The 19,666-nt window shown below is 55.3% G+C and overlaps 1 protein-coding gene across 2 annotated transcripts; it reads left to right on the top strand.

Moving 5' to 3' along the window:
- The first annotated feature begins 6,979 nt into the window (after window positions 1-6,979).
- Window positions 6,980-19,466, top strand: oxa1l (OXA1L mitochondrial inner membrane protein). 2 transcript variants are annotated; one of them, XM_088916874.1, is made up of 10 exons: window positions 6,980-7,147; window positions 9,365-9,505; window positions 9,732-9,969; window positions 11,327-11,470; window positions 11,678-11,763; window positions 13,615-13,779; window positions 14,174-14,278; window positions 15,251-15,413; window positions 17,710-17,790; window positions 19,081-19,466. In XM_088916874.1, the coding sequence occupies exons 1-10, from the start codon at window positions 7,040-7,042 to the stop codon at window positions 19,218-19,220; spliced, it is 1,371 nt and encodes a 456-aa protein (XP_088773000.1). In that variant the 5' UTR covers window positions 6,980-7,039; the 3' UTR covers window positions 19,221-19,466. The 2 variants fall into 2 exon arrangements, with proteins under 2 accessions (XP_088773000.1, XP_088772999.1); XM_088916873.1 differs by having other exon boundaries at window positions 6,981-7,153.
- The last annotated feature ends 200 nt before the right edge of the window (window positions 19,467-19,666 follow it).

Raw genomic sequence — 19,666 nt, 5'->3', positions numbered from 1 at the left:
CACCCTGGACAGGACACCAGCCCATCATAGGACACACACACACACCCTGGACAGGACACCAGCCCATCACAGGACACACACACACACACACACACACACACTGGACAGGACACCAGCCTATCATAGGACACACACACACACCCTGGACAGGACACCAGCCCATCACAGGACACACACACACACACACACACACACACACACACACACACACACCCACACACCAGGGCCAGTTCTCCCAGCAGCATGTCTGTGGACTGTGGGAGGAGACCAGAGCACCAGGAGGAAACCCAGGTGAACACAGGGAGAACATGCAGACTCCACACAGATCCTGACTGGAATTGAACAGAGGGAGAATTGAATTCCGGTCCAGGACTGAACCCCGATCCCCAGCCCTGCGAGACAGCAGTGGTGACCACAGAGCCAGCGTGACCTCGAGACAAAACGTCCTTAAATCCAATTTGTTACAGCAGTTTGTCACAGCACTTAAACAACAGGGTAGAGCTTACAGAGGTGTGTTGCTCTCAGTGTCCACTTTGCTCACAATCTCCAGTGGGCAGTTCTTCCCTCAAGATCATGAGATGCGTGAAACCTAATTTGATGGTAAGATGGTACCAAGACGGTAATCAAGCAAGTTTGTTTACTGTTAAATTTCACTTAAATGATTTCGGCGTGGGACACAGCTCAGCGTGAGAGCGCTGACACGACGTCATCTTGAGCTCCGGGGGGGAGGGGGGGGGGGGGGCTCTGCCGCCGGATTCACAGTCCCAGCGCGGCTAAGAGAGCCCCGAGTGGACACGACACGACAGCGCGGGGCGGAACGAGTGTCTCGAAGCCAGGGCGGCCCGGCCGGACGTATTTCCGTGCGACACCGCGACGGGAAAGCGGCGGGGGGTGGAGTCGGCGCCGCCTGCTGTCCTGCGTCCGGAAGATGTCCGTGTTTTTTTTTTAATTTTTATTTAAATACAAAAAGGGAAAGTGCAGAAAGCAGGGGTATATACACACAAATATACAGATGTCTCAACGTGACACAACAAGGTAGCAACAAGTGAATGAAACAGGGGAAAAAGCTCGGCAGGTGTGAGCTTGGCCAGTACCTGGAGGAGAGACTCCTGGGAAAGCTGAGGCTGCTGCTGGGAGAGGTGTTAGTGGGGCCAGCAGGGGGCGCTCACCCTGCGGTCTGTGTGGGTCCTAATGCCCCAGGACAGTGACGGGGACACTAGACTGTAAACAAGGCGCCGTCCTTCAGATGAGACGTGAAACTGAGGTCCTGCCTCTCTGTGGTCAGTCAAGACCCCAGGGTGTCTCTCAGAAAGAGTAGGGGTGTGACCCCAGTGTCCTGGACAGACTCCCCCTGGTCTTTACCAGTCATGGCCTCCTGATCACCCCCCTCTCTGAACTGGCCTGAGTTGTGGAGAGGGCTGGGGACCGGGCCGGGAGCCGGTGAGGTGCTGTAACAGACCGGGGTGGACGCAGTTTGAACCCGAGTCGCGCTCGCCGTGGTGATGACGACGAGCCCGTTACCAAGACAGATGGCCAGCACTTCAGACACAGTAACGCCTTCTGATTTAACACGCCGGTCTTCCTCGGAATCCTAGGAAGACTTTTTTAATGAAAACGACGTGGAGGGGGGACGCCACTCTGAGGGTGTCGGCGGCGAACCGCCCCCGCAGGGTTTATAGAAGCGTGTGGGACTTGTGTTTATAATAATAGTAATTGCTTACACTTATATAGCACTTTTCTGGACACTCCACTCACAGCACTTTACAGGTAATGGGGGTCTCCTCCACCCCCACCCCCCCAGTGTGCAGCCCCACCTGGATGATGCTCCAGAACGCTCCCCACACACTCCAGCTCTCAGTGGGGAGGAGAGCAGAGTGATGAGGCCAGTTCAGAGAGGGGGGGTATCAGGAGGCCATGACTGGTAAAGACCAGGGGGAGTCTGTCCAGGACACTGGGGTCACACCCCTACTCTTTCTGAGAGACACCCTGGGGTCTTGACTGACCACAGAGAGGCAGGACCTCAGTTTCACGTCTCATCTGAAGGATGGCGCCTTGTGTACAGTACACCACAGATCGATGGTCTTCTTTATTTCTGGCTCTGCCTGTGGCCGGCCGGGGGTCTGTGTGGCCTGGCTGCCGGCCAGCTGCTCTCAGACTCCCTTACCTGGTGGGGGTGCGCGCGTGTGTGCGAGATGATGAAGACATACATCCAGACTGAATTAAATCGAGGGGAAAAAATACTGTTGACTGGCATCACTCACAACCTCACTGACTTCACAGACACAGAGGCTGTTTCATGCATGTTCTGTGATTTCACTCAGACAGTGTGTCAGTCACTGAGTGTGTCAGGCAGTGTGCCAGTGTGTCAGTCAGTGTGTGACTGAGTGTGTCAGGCGGTGTGCCAGTCACTCATTCAGTGTGTCAGGCGGTGTGCCAGTCAGTTCAATTCAGTTCAGTTCAAGGTGCTTTATTAGCATGACCGATGGGTACAATCAGTGTTGCCAAAGCACATAAAAGTAATGATATTTACATTAAGCAAAACAAAAAATAGAAGTAAAATAAATTCTACAGACATATTACAGACATTTACAACAGAGACATATAATAAAATATTGACATATACTGTAGGCGGAGTGTGTCACTGCGTCAGTCAGTGTGTCAGTCACTCAGTGTGTCAGTCAGTCAGACTGCACAGCAGACCGCCGCCTCCTGTACCCCAGCGGTACTGCTCCTCCTCCTGTACCCCAGCGGTTACTGCTCCCCCTCCTGTACCCCAGCGGTACTGCTCCTCCTCCTGTACCCCAGCGGTACTGCTCCCCCTCCTGTACCCCAGCGGTTACTGCTCCTCCTCCTGTACCCCAGCGGTTACTGCTCCTCCTCCTGTACCCCAGCGGTACTGCTCCCCCTCCTGTACCCCAGCGGTTACTGCTCCTCCTCCTGTACCCCAGCGGTACTGCTCCCCCTCCTGTACCCCAGCGGTTACTGCTCCTCCTCCTGTACCCCAGCGGTACTGCTCCCCCTCCTGTACCCCAGCGGTTACTGCTCCTCCTCCTGTACCCCAGCGGTACTGCTCCTCCTCCTGTACCCCAGCAGTACTGCTCCCCCTCCTGTACCCCAGCGGTTACTGCTCCTCCTCCTGTACCCCAGCGGTTACTGCACCTCCTCCTGGACCCCAGCGGTTACTGCTCCTCCTCCTGTACCCCAGCGGTTACTGCTCCTCCTCCTGTACCCCACCGGTACTGCTCCCCCTCCTGTACCCCAGCGGTTACTGCTCCTCCTTGCGGACCCCAGCGGTACTGCTCCCCCTCCTGTACCCCAGCGGTACTGCTCCTCCTCCTGTACCCCAGCGGTTACTGCTCCTCCTCCTGTACCCCAGCGGTACTGCTCCCCCTCCTGTACCCCAGCGGTTACTGCTCCTCCTCGCGTACCCCAGCGGTACTGCTCCCCCTCCTGTACCCCAGCGGTACTGCTCCCCCTCCTGTACCCCAGTGGTACTGCTCCTCCTCCTGGACCCCAGCGGTACTGCTCCCCCTCCTGGACCCCAGCGGTACTGCTCCTCCTCGCGTACCCCAGCGGTACTGCTCCCCCTCCTGTACCCCAGTGGTACTGCTCCTCCTCCTGGACCCCAGCGGTACTGCTCCCCCTCCTGGACCCCAGCGGTACTGCTCCTCCTCGCGTACCCCAGTGGTACTGCTCCCCCTCCTGTACCCCAGTGGTACTGCTCCTCCTCCTGGACCCCAGCGGTACTGCTCCCCCTCCTGTACCCCAGCGGTACTGCTCCTCCTCCTGTACCCCAGCGGTTACTGCTCCTCCTCCTGTACCCCAGCGGTACTGCTCCCCCTCCTGTACCCCAGCGGTTACTGCTCCTCCTCGTGTACCCCAGCGGTTACTGCTCCTCCTCCTGTACCCCAGCGGTTACTGCTCCCCCTCCTGTACCCCAGCGGTACTGCTCCTCCTCGCGTACCCCAGCGGTACTGCTCCCCCTCCTGTACCCCAGCGGTACTGCTCCCCCTCCTGGACCCCAGCGGTACTGCTCCTCCTCGCGTACCCCAGTGGTACTGCTCCCCCTCCTGTACCCCAGTGGTACTGCTCCTCCTCGCGTACCCCAGCGGTTACTGCTCCCCCTCCTGTACCCCAGCGGTACTGCTCCTCCTCCTGGACCCCAGCGGTACTGCTCCTCCTCCTGTACCCCAGCGGTTACTGCTCCCCCTCCTGTACCCCAGCGGTACTGCTCCTCCTCCTGTACCCCAGCGGTTACTGCTCCCCCTCCTGTACCCCAGCGGTACTGCTCCTCCTCCTGTACCCCAGCGGTTACTGCTCCTCCTTGCGGACCCCAGCGGTACTGCTCCCCCTCCTGTACCCCAGCGGTTACTGCTCCTCCTCCTGTACCCCAGTGGTACTGCTCCTCCTCCTGTACCCCAGTGGTACTGCTCCTCCTCCTGTACCCCAGCGGTACTGCTCCTCCTCCTGTACCCCAGCGGTTACTGCTCCTCCTCCTGGACCCCAGCAGTTACTGCTCCTCCTCCTGGACCCCAGCGGTACTGCTCCCCCTCCTGTATCCCAGCGGTACTGCTCCTCCTCCTGTACCCCAGCGGTACTGCTCCCCCTCCTGTACCCCAGCGGTTACTGCTCCTCCTCCTGAACCCCAGTGGTACTGCTCCTCCTCCTGGACCCCAGCGGTACTGCTCCTCCTCCTGTACCCCAGCGGTACTGCTCCTCCTCCTGTACCCCAGCGGTTACTGCTCCTCCTCCTGGACCCCAGCAGTTACTGCTCCTCCTCCTGTACCCCAGCGGTACTGCTCCCCCTCCTGTACCCCAGCGGTTACTGCTCCTCCTCCTGTACCCCAGCGGTACTGCTCCTCCTCCTGTACCCCAGCAGTTACTGCTCCTCCTCCTGTACCCCAGCGGTACTGCTCCCCCTCCTGTACCCCAGCGGTACTGCTCCTCCTCCTGTACCCCAGCGGTACTGCTCCCCTTCCTGTACCCCAGCGGTTACTGCTCCTCCTCGCGTACCCCAGCGGTACTGCTCCTCCTCCTGTACCCCAGCGGTTACTGCTCCTCCTCGCGGACCCCAGCAGTTACTGCTCCTCCTCCTGTACCCCAGCGGTACTGCTCCTCCTCCTGAACCCCAGCGGTACTTCTTCCCTTCCTGAACTCCAGCGGTACTGCTCCTCCTCCTGTACCCCAGCGGTACTGCTCCCCCTCCTGTACCCCAGCGGTACTGCTCCCCCTCCTGTACCCCAGCGGTACTGCTCCTCCTCCTGAACCCCAGCGGTACTGCTCCTCCTCCTGTACCCCAGCGGTACTGCTCCCCCTCCTGTACCCCAGCGGTACTGCTCCCCCTCCTGGACCCCAGCGGTACTGCTCCTCCTCCTGAACCCCAGCGGTACTGCTCCCCCTCCTGTACCCCAGCGGTTACTGCTCCTCCTCCTGTACCCCAGCGGTTACTGCTCCTCCTCCTGTACCCCAGCGGTTACTGCTCCCCCTCCTGTACCCCAGCGGTTACTGCTCCTCCTCCTGTACCCCAGCGGTTACTGCTCCCCCTCCTGTACCCCAGCGGTTACTGCTCCTCCTCCTGTACCCCAGCGGTTACTGCTCCTCCTCGTGTACCCCAGCGGTACTGCTCCCCTTCCTGTACCCCAGCGGTTACTGCTCCTCCTCGCGTACCCCAGCGGTACTGCTCCTCCTCCTGTACCCCAGCGGTACTGCTCCCCCTCCTGTACCCCAGCGGTACTTCTTCCCTTCCTGAACTCCAGCGGTACTGCTCCTCCTCCTGTACCCCACCGGTACTGCTCCCCCTCCTGTACCCCAGCGGTTACTGCTCCTCCTCCTGTACCCCAGCGGTACTGCTCCCCCTCCTGTACCCCAGCGGTACTGCTCCTCCTCCTGAACTCCAGCGGTACTGCTCCCCCTCCTGGACCCAAGCGGTTACTGCTCCTCCTCCTGTACCCCAGCGGTACTGCTCCTCCTCCTGAACCCCAGCGGTACTTCTTCCCTTCCTGAACCCCAGCGGTACTGCTCCCCCTCCTGTACCCCAGCGGTACTGCTCCCCCTCCTGTACCCCAGCGGTTACTGCTCCTCCTCGTGTACCCCAGCGGTACTGCTCCTTCTCGCGTACCCCAGCGGTTACTGCTCCTCCTCCTGAACCCCAGCGGTACTGCTCCCCCTCCTGGACCCCAGCAGCGAGGGCGGGAGAGGAGGAGGAGGGGAAGAGGAGGGAGGCGGGGGGGATGGGGGAGAGAGAGGAGAGAAGGAGGAGGGAGATGAGGACAGAGTGAGGAGAGAGGAGAGGGAGAGGAGACAGAGTGAGGTGTGTGTGAGTGTGTGTGTGGGGTTGATAATGTCACATTAGAGGTGTGTGTGTGTGTGTCTGGTGTTAGTGTCTGTGTCTCTGTGTGAGTCTGTGTCTATGTGTCTGTATCTGGTCTGGTGTGAGTCTCTGGTGTGTGTGTGTCTGGTCTGGTGTGAGTCTCTGGTGTGTGTGTATCTGGTCTGGTGTGAGTCTCTGGTGTGTGTGTGTCTGGTCTGGTGTGAGTCTCTGGTGTCTGTGTGTCTGGTCTGGTGTGAGTCTCTGGTGTGTGTGTATCTGGTCTGGTGTGAGTCTCTGGTGTGTGTGTGTCTGGTCTGGTGTGAGTCTCTGGTGTCTGTGTGTCTGGTCTGGTGTGAGTCTCTGGTGTGTGTGTATCTGGTCTGGTGTGAGTCTCTGGTGTGTGTGTATCTGGTCTGGTGTGAGTCTCTGGTGTGTGTGTGTGTGTGTCTGGTCTGGTGTGAGTCTCTGGTGTGTGTGTGTGTGTCTGTGTGAGAGGGAGAGAGAGTAGCCACAGTGGATATTATCAATGCAAATTTAATACTGGTTCTGTAAAAGAAGAATCAAAAGGGCAGAAGACGATGTCGGAGGTCTCATTGGTTTAAACTCGAATCCAGAACATCGAAACCGCTGGAACGACAACGCGAAAAGGAGGCGCCGTCCTTCGTCCTGTTTGTCCCTCGCCTCTCCCCGTCGCAGCGACTCTCACCTCCTCGACCTCCCTGTTCCGGCATGGCGGCGCTCAGAGCCAGGCAAGCGGCGGAGTCCTTAGCCAGGGCTTTTCTCAAGAAATCGGGGACCTGGTCGCCGAGAGGTGCAGCTGGGCTCAAGGAGGGTGAGGTACTGGTAAGCGCTCCACGCAGGACCCTCCGTGCATGTGTGCGTGGCCTGTGGGCCGACTGGTGCGGGACTCGTGTTCCGTAAGAGAGTTACTTTGATAGAGATTCTGGTGTACACACCAGCTCTAATACAAGTGTGTGTGTGTGTGTGTGTGTGTGTGTGTGTGTGAGGCACACACCAGCTCTAATACAAGTGTGTGTGTGTGTGTGTATGAGGCACACACCAGGTCTAATACAATGTGTGTGTGTGTGTGTGTATGAGGCACACACCAGGTCTAATACAAGTGTGTGTGTGTGTGTGTATGAGGCACACACCAGCTCTAATACAAGTGTGTGTGTGTGTGTATGAGGCACACACCAGGTCTAATACAAGTGTGTGTGTGAGAGGCACACACCAGCTCTAATACGTGTGTGTGTGTGTGTGTGTGTGTGTGTGGCACACACCAGCTCTAATACAAGTGTGTGTGTGTGTGTGTGTATGAGGCACACACCAGGTCTAATACAAGTGTGTGTGTGTGTGTGAGGCACAGACCAGCTCTAATACAAGTGTGTGTGTGTGTGTGTGTGTGTGAGGCACAGACCAGCTCTAATACAAGTGTGTGTGTGTGTGTATGAGGCACACACCAGCTCTAATACAAGTGTGTGTGTGTGTGTGAGAGGCACACACCAGCTCTAATACAAGTGTGTGTGTGTGTGTGTGTGAGGCACACACCAGCTCTAATACAAATGTGTGTGTGTGTGTGAGGCACACACCAGCTCTAATACAAGTGTGTGTGTGTGAGGCACACACCAGCTCTAATACAAGTGTGTGTGTGTGTGTGTGAGGCACACACCAGCTCTAATACAAGTGTGTGTGTGTGTGTGTGAGGCACACACCAGCTCTAATACAAGTGTGTGTGTGTGTGAGGCACACACCAGCTCTAATACAAGTGTGTGTGTGTGTGAGGCACACACCAGCTCTAATACAAGTTGGTGTGTGTGTGTGTGTGTGTGTTTGTCTAGGGCACACACCAGCTCTAATACAAGTGTGTGTGTGTGTGAGGCACACACCAGCTCTAATACAAGTTGGTGTGTGTGTGTGTGTGTGTGTGTGTCTAGGGCACACACCAGCTCTAATACAAGTGTGTGTCTGTGTCTAGGGTCCACTCCTGCTCTAATACAAGTGTGTGTGTGTCTCCAGGGCACAGTCCTGCTCTAATACAAGTGTGTGTGTGTCTCCAGGGCACAGTCCTGCTCTAATACAAGTGTGTGTGTGTCTAGGGCACAGTCCTGCTCTAATACAAGTGTGTGTGTGTCTAGGGCACATACCAGCTCTAATACAAGTGTGTGTGTGTCTAGGGCACATACCAGCTCTAATACAAGTGTGTGTGTGTGTGTCTAGGGCACACACCAGCTCTAATACAAGTGTGTGTGTGTCTAGGGCACACACCAGCTCTAATACAAGTGTGTGTGTGTGTCTAGGGCACACACCAGCTCTAATACAAGTGTGTGTGTGTCTAGGGCACATCCCAGCTCTAATACAAGTGTGTGTGTGTCTAGGGCACACACCAGCTCTAATACAAGTGTGTGTGTGTGTCTAGGGCACACACCAGCTCTAATACAAGTGTGTGTGTGTCTAGGGCACATCCCAGCTCTAATACAAGTGTGTGTGTGTCTAGGGCACACACCAGCTCTAATACAAGTGTGTGTGTGTCTAGGGCACACACCAGCTCTAATACAAGTGTGTGTGTGTCTAGGGCACATACCAGCTCTAATACAAGTGTGTGTGTGTGTGTCTAGGGCACATACCAGCTCTAATACAAGTGTGTGTGTGTCTAGGGCCCAGTTCTGCTCTATTACAGTCTGAAGGGAGTGTCCCACAATGACAGGCTGGAGGAACTGAGTCTCTTAAGTCTGATGGGAGTGTCCCACAATGACAGGCTGGAGGAACTGAGTCTCTTTAGTCTGAAGGGAGTGTCCCACACTGACAGGCTGGAGGAACTGAATGTCTTTAGTCTGAAGGGAGAGTCCCACACTGACAGGCTGGAGGAACTGAGTCTCTTCAGTCAGAAGGGAGTATCTTACACTGACAGGCTGGAGGAACTGAGTCTCTTCAGTCAGAAGGGAGTGTACCACCCTGAGAGTGCCCTGACTCTCGTAAAGACGGAGAGCTCTGTGGCTGCCTCCCTGCCTTTCTGATTCCGGTCCGGTAAGCACGTGTGTCTTGGTGTCCTTGCAGAGCCTGGCAGCCCCACACGCCTCGTGGATCCACACGCTGGGAGGAGGGAGGGGTCACCTGGCCCAGACTGCTCTGGGCCGTCACCATGGCCCTCCCTTCCTGGTGGTCAGCGCTGGACCCATCAGGCACAGCAGCTCGCAGGTAGGCAGGGAAACAGCCCGACATCACCCCCTTTCTCACTGTCTGCACGCGTACGTGTGAGTGTGTCTGTGCAATCAAAACCTCATTAGGACTGCAGTGGAGAGACCGGATGTCATGGATGTCATGGACACAACAGTTCCCAGCATGCAAGAGTCCCGTTGTTCCAGCTTCACCTCTGATACAGGTGCTGCTGCTGCTTCAATGTGTATCTTATCTGGATCTACAGACTCCTGCTGCCGATACTACAGTGACCCCTGGCCCCGCCCCTTCTGCCCCCCAGCCAATCACAGAGCCAGCTGCACAGGATGTCCCCACAGCCTTGGATGTGCTTCAGGGGGCGGGGCCAGAGCAGAGCCTATCAGAGCTGGGGCTGGGGGCCTACACCCCCGTGGGGCTGGTCCAGAACATCCTGGAGTTCCTGCATGTGGACTGTGGGCTACCCTGGTGGGGAGCCATAGTGACCGGTAAGACAGCACCTCATTGGCGATCAACTCATTTATTTGGTGTAGTTGATGACCTGTCCTCTCTTAGTCTTGATGCCTGTGTCTGTATGAACTCCTCTCTCTCAGTGCAGTGTTAATGTACTGGAGTGTCCAGTCAGTCAGTGTGTCTGTATGAACCCCTCTCTCTCAGTGCAGTGTTAATGTACTGGAGTGTCCAGTCACTGTGTCTGTATGAACCCCTCTCTCTCAGGGCAGTGTTAATGTACTGGAGTGTCCAGTCACTGTGTCTGTATGAACCCCTCTCTCTCAGTGCAGTGTTAATGTACTGGAGTGTCCAGTCAGTGTGTCTGTATGAACCCCTCTCTCTCAGTGCAGTGTTAATGTACTGGAGTGTCCAGTCAGTCAGTGTGTCTGTATGAACCCCTCTCTCTCAGTGCAGTGTTCATGTACTGGAGTGTCCAGTCAGTCAGTGTGTCTGTATGAACCCCTCTCTCTCAGTGCAGTGTTAATGTACTGGAGTGTCCAGTCACTGTGTCTGTATGAACCCCTCTCTCTCAGGGCAGTGTTAATGTACTGGAGTGTCCAGTCAGTGTGTCTGTATGAACCCCTCTCTCTCAGTGCAGTGTTAATGTACTGGAGTGTCCAGTCAGTCAGTGTGTCTGTATGAACCCCTCTCTCTCAGTGCAGTGTTAATGTACTGGAGTGTCCAGTCAGTGTGTCTGTATGAACCCCTCTCTCTCAGTGCAGTGTTAATGTACTGGAGTGTCCAGTCAGTCAGTGTGTCTGTATGAACCCCTCTCTCTCAGTGCAGTGTTAATGTACTGGAGTGTCCAGTCAGTCAGTGTGTCTGTATGAACCCTTCTCTCTCAGTGCAGTGTTAATGTACTGGAGTGTCCAGTCAGTCAGTGTGTCTGTATGAACCCCTCTCTCTCAGTGCAGTGTTAATGTACTGGAGTGTCCAGTCAGTCAGTGTGTCTGTATGAACCCCTCTCTCTCAGTGCAGTGTTAATGTACTGGAGTGTCCAGTCAGTGTGTCTGTATGAACCCCTCTCTCTCAGTGCAGTGTTAATGTACTGGAGTGTCCAGTCAGTCAGTGTGTCTGTATGAACCCCTCTCTCTCAGTGCAGTGTTAATGTACTGGAGTGTCCAGTCAGTCAGTGTGTCTGTATGAACCCCTCTCTCTCAGTGCAGTGTTAATGTACTGGAGTGTCCAGTCAGTGTGTCTGTATGAACCCCTCTCTCTCAGTGCAGTGTTAATGTACTGGAGTGTCCAGTCAGTCAGTGTGTCTGTATGAACCCCTCTCTCTCAGTGCAGTGTTAATGTACTGGAGTGTCCAGTCAGTCAGTGTGTCTGTATGAACCCCTCTCTCTGTCTTAGGGACGCTGGTGGCCAGGATCCTTGTGTTCCCAGTGATAGTGAAGGGACAGAAAGAGGCTGCGAAGCTCAACAATGTTCTCCCTGAGATGACCAAGCTCACAAACCGCATGAATGAAGCCAAGAGGAGCGGCAATAAGTTTGAGTGTAAGTGTTTCTGTCCGCGTCCCCAGTTAATCCTGCTTCGGAGTTTTTCCCTGTTCCTGCTGGGACACTATTTCAGTATTAACCTGCCTCTCCCTCTCTTTTGAAGCAGTGTTAATCCCTCTATTAGGAAAGTATTAACCTGTCTCTCTCCGTCTCTCAGTCCTACACTGACCTGCTGGTATTAATCTGTCTCTCTCCGTCTCTCAGTCTCTAAGGCCTACACTGACTTGATGCTGTTCCAGAAGAAAAATGATGTCTTTCCTCATCGTGGATTCCTTGTGCCTCTGGTGCAGGTCTGTCAGTCTCTCTGTCTGGCTGTTTCGTCCTGTGTGATTCGTTGTCTGATTTGTGGTTCTGTGCTCTGCTGCTGCTGTCTGCCTCGCTGTCTGACTGGTGTGTGCCGTGCTCTGCTGCTCATGTCTGACTGGTGTGTGCCGTGCTCTGCTGCTCATGTCTGACTGGTGTGTGCCGTGCTCTGCTGCTCGTGTCTGACTGGTGTGTGCTGGGTTCTACTCTGCTGTTGCTCGTGTCTGACTGGTGTGTGCCGGGCTCCACTGCTGCTCGTGTCTGACTGGTGTGTGCCAGGCTGTTCTCTGCTCCTGCTCGTGTCTTACTGGTGTGTGCCGGGCTCCGCTGCTGCTCGTGTCTGACTGGTGTGTGCCGGGCTCTGCTGCTGCTCGTGTCTGACTGGTGTGTGCCAGGCTCTGCTGCTCGTGTCTGACTGGTGTGTGCCGGGCTCTGCTGCTGCTCGTGTCTGACTGGTGTGTGCCGGGCTCTGCTGCTGCTCGTGTCTGACTGGTGTGTGCCAGGCTCTGCTGCTCGTGTCTGACTGGTGTGTGCCGGGCTCCGCTGCTGCTCGTGTCTGACTGGTGTGTGCCAGGCTCTGCTCTGCTGCTGCTCGTGTCTGACTGGTGTGTGCCGGGCTCCGCTGCTGCTCGTGTCTGCCGGGCTCTGCTGCTCGTGTCTGACTGGTGTGTGCCGGGCTCTGCTGCTGCTCGTGTCTGACTGGTGTGTGCTGGGCTCCACTGCTGCTCGTGTCTGACTGGTGTGTGCTGTTCTCTGCTCCTGCTCGTGTCTGACTGGTGTGTGCCAGGCTGTTCTCTGCTGCTGCTCGTGTCTGACTGGTGTGTGCCGGGCTCCGCTGCTGCTCATGTCTGACTGGTGTGTGCCAGGCTCTACTCTGCTGCTGCTGCTCGTGTCTGACTGGTGTGTGCCGGGCTGTTCTCTGCTGCTGCTCGTGTCTGACTGGTGTGTGCCGGGCTCCGCTGCTGCTCGTGTCTGACTGGTGTGTGCCAGGCTCTGCTGCTCGTGTCTGACTGGTGTGTGCCGGGCTCTTCTGCTGCTCGTGTCTGACTGGTGTGTGCCGGGCTCTACTCTGCTGCTGCTCGTGTCTGACTGGTGTGTGCCGAGCTCCGCTGCTGCTCGTGTCTGACTGGTGTGTACTGGGCTCTTCTGCTGCTCGTGTCTGACTGGTGTGTGCCGGGCTGTTCTCTGCTCTTGCTCATGTCTGACTGGTGTGTGCCGGGCTGTTCTCTGCTGCTGCTCGTGTCTGACCGGTGTGTGCCGGGCTCTGCTGCTGCTCGTGTCTGACCGGTGTGTGCCGGGCTCTGCTGCTGCTCGTGTCTGACTGGTGTGTGCCGGGCTCTGCTGCTCGTGTCTGACTGGTGTGTGCCGGGCTGTTCTCTGCTCCTGCTCGTGTCTGACTGGTGTGTGCCGGGCTCTGCTGCTGCTCGTGTCTGACTGGTGTGTGCCAGGCTCTGCTGCTCGTGTCTGACTAGTGTGTACTGGGCTCTGCTGCTCGTGTCTGACTGGTGTGTGCCGGGCTGTTCTCTGCTCCTGCTCGTGTCTGACTGGTGTGTGCCGGGCTCTGCTGCTGCTCGTGTCTGACTGGTGTGTGCCGGGCTCTGCTGCTGCTCGTGTCTGACTGGTGTGTGCCGGGCTCTGCTGCTCGTGTCTGACTGGTGTGTGCTGGGCTCTGCTGCTCGTGTCTGGCTGGTGGTGCCGGGCTCTGCTGGATGCTGTGTACATGCACTGACAGTGAGCCGTACTCCAGTCTCCTGGCACAGCAGAGCGCCAGTCTTGATCTGATTCGCTCTAGCGCCTAGCCGCTGTCTCCGTTAATTCCCCCTGTCTGTCTCTCTCAGACTCCAATCTTCATCTCCTTCTTCATCGCCCTAAGGAAGATGGCATACCTCCCAGTTCCCAGCATGCAGTATGGCGGCCTGTGGTGGTTCACCGACCTCACTGCCGCCGACCCCTTCTATATCCTTCCACTGGCTGTGACTGGGACTATGTTTGCTGTCCTGGAGGTAAAATAGTTCCTTTTCCACATCACATGTTGTAGTATCCAGTCAGTCAGTGTGTCTGTATGAACCCCTCTCTCTCAGTGCAGTGTTAATGTACTGGAGTGTCCAGTCAGTCAGTGTGTCTGTATGAACCCCTCTCTCTCAGTGCAGTGTTAATGTACTGGAGTGTCCAGTCAGTGTGTCTGTATGAACCCCTCTCTCTCAGTGCAGTGTTAATGTACTGGAGTGTCCAGTCAGTCAGTGTGTCTGTATGAACCCCTCTCTCTCAGTGCAGTGTTAATGTACTGGAGTGTCCAGTCAGTCAGTGTGTCTGTATGAACCCCTCTCTCTCAGTGCAGTGTTAATGTACTGGAGTGTCCAGTCAGTCAGTGTGTCTGTATTAACCCCTCTCTCTCAGTTAGGTGCGGAGTCTGGTGTTGATAACCCCAACCTGCGAATGATGAAGACTGTGTTCAGGATCATGCCCCTCGTCATCCTGCCCCTCACCATCTCCTTCCCCACGGTGAGTCCTGTCAGTGTTCCTCTGCCAGGCTGGCTCTCTAACCCCCGTTGTTGAGTTGCCTGATCTGCTCCAGGTTTTGTATCTGAGTTGCAGTTTTCTGGTGACCATGAAATTTAAAAACAGGTCTGCGTTTCTTGGGTTTTAAAAACCTGTCAACTCAAATATGTCCTCATATTGAGTTGGATGACACTGCGGTTCAATGACTCAGTTCACAACACTACAGCTGTCTGGGTATTTAGACAGTATTGGAAAGGAAGTGGATTCAATTGTTAAGTACTTTAATGCTAAAAATGGGGTGTTAATGTACTGGAGTGTCCAGTCAGTGTGTCTGTATGAACCCCTCTCTCTCAGTGCAGTGTTAATGTACTGGAGTGTCCAGTCAGTCAGTGTGTCTGTATGAACCCCTCTCTCTCAGTGCAGTGTTAATGTACTGGAGTGTCCAGTCAGTCAGGGTGTCTGTATGAACCCCTCTCTCTCAGTGCAGTGTTAATGTACTGGAGTGTCCAGTCAGTCAGGGTGTCTGTATGAACCCCTCTCTCTCAGTGCAGTGTTAATGTACTGGAGTGTCCAGTCAGTCAGTGTGTCTGTATTAACCCCTCTCTCTCAGTGCAGTGTTCATGGACTGGAGTGTCCAGTCAGTCAGTGTGTCTGTATGAACCCCTCTCTCTCAGTGCAGTGTTAATGTACTGGAGTGTCCAGTCAGTGTGTCTGTATGAACCCCTCTCTCTCAGTGCAGTGTTAATGTACTGGAGTGTCTAGTCAGTCAGTGTGTCTGTATGAACCCCTCTCTCTCAGTGCAGTGTTAATGTACTGGAGTGTCCAGTCAGTGTGTCTGTATGAACCCCTCTCTCTCAGTGCAGTGTTAATGTACTGGAGTGTCCAGTCAGTGTGTCTGTATGAACCCCTCTCTCTCAGTGCAGTGTTCATGGACTGGAGTGTCCAGTCAGTGTATTAACCTGTTTCTCTCTGCAGGCTATCTTCACCTACTGGATGACCTCCAACATGTTCTCACTGGTACAAGTGGCCGTTCTCAGACACCCTTCAGTACGACAGCTTCTGAAGATCCCTCAGAGAGTGACACACCCTCCTTCTGCCCTGCAGGAGCAGGAGGGCTTCCTCAAGAGCTTGAAGTCAGGTACTGAGAGAGAGACGGGCAGGAAGAGTGGACAGATATTGGCTACATCTGAGAAACTATGAGCAGAATTCGTACCACTACAAGGACCTGCTGAGCTCAGAGAGGAGCCCCCTGAGCCAGCTGGTCCTGAGTCTCACTGACCTGAGCCACACCGACACCAGCCAGCCTCAGGACAGCACTGCTAGAATCAAGCACAGCACAGCACAGATCACACAGCCATATCTCACACACTGGGACACACACACACACATCACTACCTCACACACTGAGACACACACAGAGAGAGAAGCCCCCTGAGCCAGCTGGTCCTGAGGCTCACTGACCTGAGCCACACCGACACCAGCCAGCCTCAGGACAGCACTGCTAGAATCAAGCACAGCACAGATCACACAGCAATATCTCACACACTGGGACACACACACACAACATAAACTGGAATGCTACAGAACTCTAAACAGACAATGCACACTAGCTGAATATCTAACCAAGATAAATAACAGAAAAGGACCCTGACGAAGTACAGGCTCAGTGACCCCAGCCTGGCCATAGCAACTGGACACAGGCAGACCTGGCTACCCAGAGAGGACAGGCTCAGTGTCCACAGCCTGGACACAGAAACTGGACACAGGCAGACCTGCACTTCCTACTGCACTGTGACAGATACTCTGGGATTAGAGAAACATTCTACCCTAAACTCAGAAATCTAGTCCCAGAGTTCCCACACCTGCCAGAATCACAAGAAGTCTCAATCCTACTGGGAGAGGGAGGAGGGGAACTCAGTTGAACTGGCAGCACAGTGTGTGATCTCCTGTCACAGCCTGAGGAACAGACAGTGAGCCTGTCTCTCAATAATAATAATACAGTGTGTGATCTCCTGTCACAGCCTGAGGAACAGACAGTGAGCCTGTCTCTCAATAATAATAATACAGTGTGTGATCTCCTGTCACAGCCTGAGGAACAGACAGTGAGCCTGTCTCTCAATAATAATAATACAGTGTGTGATCCCCTGTCCCAGCCTGAGGAACAGACAGTGAGCCTGTCTCTCAATAATAATAATACAGTGTGTGATCTCCTGACACAGCCTGAGGAACAGACAGTGAGCCTGTCTCTCATTAATAATAATACAGTGTTTAATCTCCTGTCACAGCCTGAGGAACAGACAGTGAGCCTGTCTCTCAATAATAATAATACAGTGTGTGATCTCCTGTCATAGCCTGAGGAACAGTGAGCCTGTCTCTCAATAATAATAATACAGTGTGTGATCTCCTGTCACAGCCTGAGGAACAGTGAGCCTGTCTCACAATAATAATAATACAGTGTGTGATCTCCTGTCACAGCCTGAGGAACAGTGAGCCTATCTCTCAATAATAATAATACAGTGTGTGATCTCCTGTCACACCCTGAGGAACAGTGAGCCTATCTCTCAATAATAATAATACAGTGTGTGATCTCCTGTCACAGCCTGAGGAACAGTGAGCCTGTCTCTCAATAATAATAATACAGTGTGTGATCTCCTGTCACAGCCTGAGGAACAATGAGCCTATCTCTCAATACTAATAATACAGTGTGTGATCTCCTGTCACAGCCTGAGGGACAGTGAGCCTGTCTCCCAATAATAATAATACAGTGTGTGATCTCCTGTCACAGCCTGAGGGACAGTGAGCCTGTCTCCCAATAATAATAATAATACAGTGTGTGATCTCCTGTCACAGCCTGAGGAACAGACAGTGAGCCTGTCTCTCAATAATAATAATACAGTGTGTGATCTCCTGTCACAGCCTGAGGAACAGTGAGCCTGTCTCTCAATAATAATAATACAGTGTGTGATCTCCTGTCCCAGCCTGAGGAACAGTGAGCCTATCTCTCAATAATAATAATACAGTATGTTATCTCCTGTCACAGCCTGAGGAACAGACAGTGAGCCTGTCTCTCAATAATAATAATACAGTGTGTGATCTCCTGTCACAGCCTGAGGAACAGTGAGCTCGTCTCTCAATAATAATAATACAGTGTGTGATCTCCTGTCACAGCCTGAGGAACAGACACCGAGCCTGTCTTTCAGGAATGTTCTATGTGTTGTATATAATATATTTTCTTATCAAGGTCTGTAGGTGTGATACTAACTGTATATGCTTTGGCAATACTGAAATTTATGGTGATGCCAATAAAGGTGTTTGAATTTGAAATGGAGAGACAGACAGACAGTTGGACAGAGAAGAGGGGGTCGGTTCTGGGGGTGCTCGTAGTGCAAGCCTTACAGATGTTGACAGATGTGTCCTCCCCACCCCCCCCATAGGCTGGAAGAATGCACAGCTGGCGCAGCAGCTGCAGGAGCGAGAGAGGAGGATAAAGCACCACCTGGATATGGCAGCCAAGGGTGAGAGAGAATCCCAGCGAAAAAGACGGAGACAGTCCTGATGAGCCCTAACTTAGCGCTGGGCCCTCCCAGCTCTTCTATCAGTACAGACACATGTGACCCAGGACAGTCCTGTGTGCTGTCAGTCTGTCCTGAGCTCAGCACACACAGGGACACAGCGCTGGGACTGTCCTGCAGGACAGACACGCTGCTGGGCTCTCCCAGCTCTTCTATCAGTACAGACACATGTGACCCAGGACAGTCCTGTGTGCTGTCAGTCTGTCCTGAGCTCAGCACACACAGGGACACAGCGCTGGGACTGTCCTGCAGGACAGACACGCTGCTGGGCTCTCCCAGCTCTTCTATCAGTACAGACACATGTGACCCAGGACAGTCCTGTGTGCTATCAGTCTGTCCTGAGCTCAGCACACACAGGGACACAGCGCTGGGACTGTCCTGCAGGACAGACACGCTGCTGGGCTCTCCCAGCTCTTCTATCAGTACAGACACATGTGACCCAGGACAGTCCTGTGTGCTGTCAGTCTGTCCTGAGCTCAGCACACACAGGGACACAGCGCTGGGACTGTCTTGCAGGACAGACACGCTGCTGGGCTCTCCCAGCTCTTCTATCAGTACAGACACATGTGACCCAGGACAGTCCTGTGTGCTGTCAGTCTGTCCTGAGCTCAGCACACACAGGGACACAGCGCTGGGACTGTCCTGCAGGACAGACACGCTGCTGGGCTCTCCCAGCTCTTCTATCAGTACAGACACATGTGACCCAGGACAGTCCTGTGTGCTGTCAGTCTGTCCTGAGCTCAGCACACACAGGGACACAGCGCTGGGACTGTCCTGCAGGACAGACACGCTGCTGGGCTCTCCCAGCTCTTCTATCAGTACAGACACATGTGACCCAGGACAGTCCTGTGTGCTGTCAGTCTGTCCTGAGCTCAGCACACACAGGGACACAGTGCTGGGACTGTCCTGCAGGACAGACACGCTGCTGGGCTCTCCCAGCTCTTCTATCAGTACAGACACATGTGACCCAGGACAGTCCTGTGTGCTGTCAGTCTGTCCTGAGCTCAGCACACACAGGGACACAGCGCTGGGACTGTCCTGCCGGACGGGTGATCTGTAAATGTCCCCGTTCAGACGAAGTCAGAACTCATAGGAGTGTCGGGCTGGAGAGCGCCCCCTCTCGCCCGGAGCCCCTCTCGGGCGCCGGTCGCCCTCGCCCCGCGTCGGGCGGGTGCTCCACCGTCCGACGGCGCTCACTGGTCTGTCTCTCTCTCTCTCTGCCCCTCTGTCCAGGGCCCCTGCGACAGACCTTCCCCCACAATCCTCTGCAGCAGCAGCAGCAGCAGACGCTGAAGACGCAGTCGGCCGATCCCAAGATGGGGGCGGAGCCGGGGAGCCGGAACAAGAGGCCCTGGCAGGACACGATTGGCTGAGGCGGGGGGAAGCCCCGCCCCGGCCCTGCCCCCTAGCTGTATATATTGGAGGAGCGCGGAGGGAGAGGGGACGAGGGCCCGAGGGCCCGGTTGTAAATACGATGCGGTCGGCTCCCCGGGTGCCGGCTCGAAGCGGAGGGCCGTGTTTCGGGAGGCTGGGGGTCGGGCCTGCGTCCCTCCTGCTGCCCCCGAACGGTGGGGGGGGTCTCACTGTCCCTGTTCCCGCTATTAAACTGAGCAACACTCTCCTAGGTCTCGCTCCCAGTGCGTGCGTGCGTGCGTGCGTGCGTGCGTGCGTGCGTGCGTGTGACCGTCGCGGTTCCGCCGCTCCGCCCCGCGATTCCTCCCGCGGCAGCTGGGGCGCGAACCCGGGTCTCCGGCCTCGAGCAGCAGGGATCCAGCCGAGGGAGCTAAAGGCGATGACGTCGCCCTGTCCGAACTCGCTC

The sequence above is a fragment of the Atractosteus spatula genome, chromosome 5 (assembly GCF_055471065.1).
Source record: "Atractosteus spatula isolate fAtrSpa1 chromosome 5, fAtrSpa1.hap1, whole genome shotgun sequence".
Taxonomy (NCBI): domain Eukaryota; kingdom Metazoa; phylum Chordata; class Actinopteri; order Semionotiformes; family Lepisosteidae; genus Atractosteus; species Atractosteus spatula.
The sequence above is the reverse complement of the archived record's forward strand: the minus strand, read 5'-3'. Positions and strand labels throughout refer to the sequence as shown.

Coding starts and splice junctions, on each gene's coding strand:
- oxa1l (XM_088916873.1), top strand. CDS start 7,040: ATGGCGGCGCTCAGAGCCAGGCAAGCGGCGGAGTCCTTAGCCAGGGCT. Junction 7,154..9,364: donor TCAAGGAGGGTGAGGTACTG/GTAAGCGCTCCA, acceptor GTGTCCTTGCAG/AGCCTGGCAGCCCCACACGC. Junction 9,970..11,326: donor GTGGGGAGCCATAGTGACCG/GTAAGACAGCAC, acceptor TCTCTGTCTTAG/GGACGCTGGTGGCCAGGATC.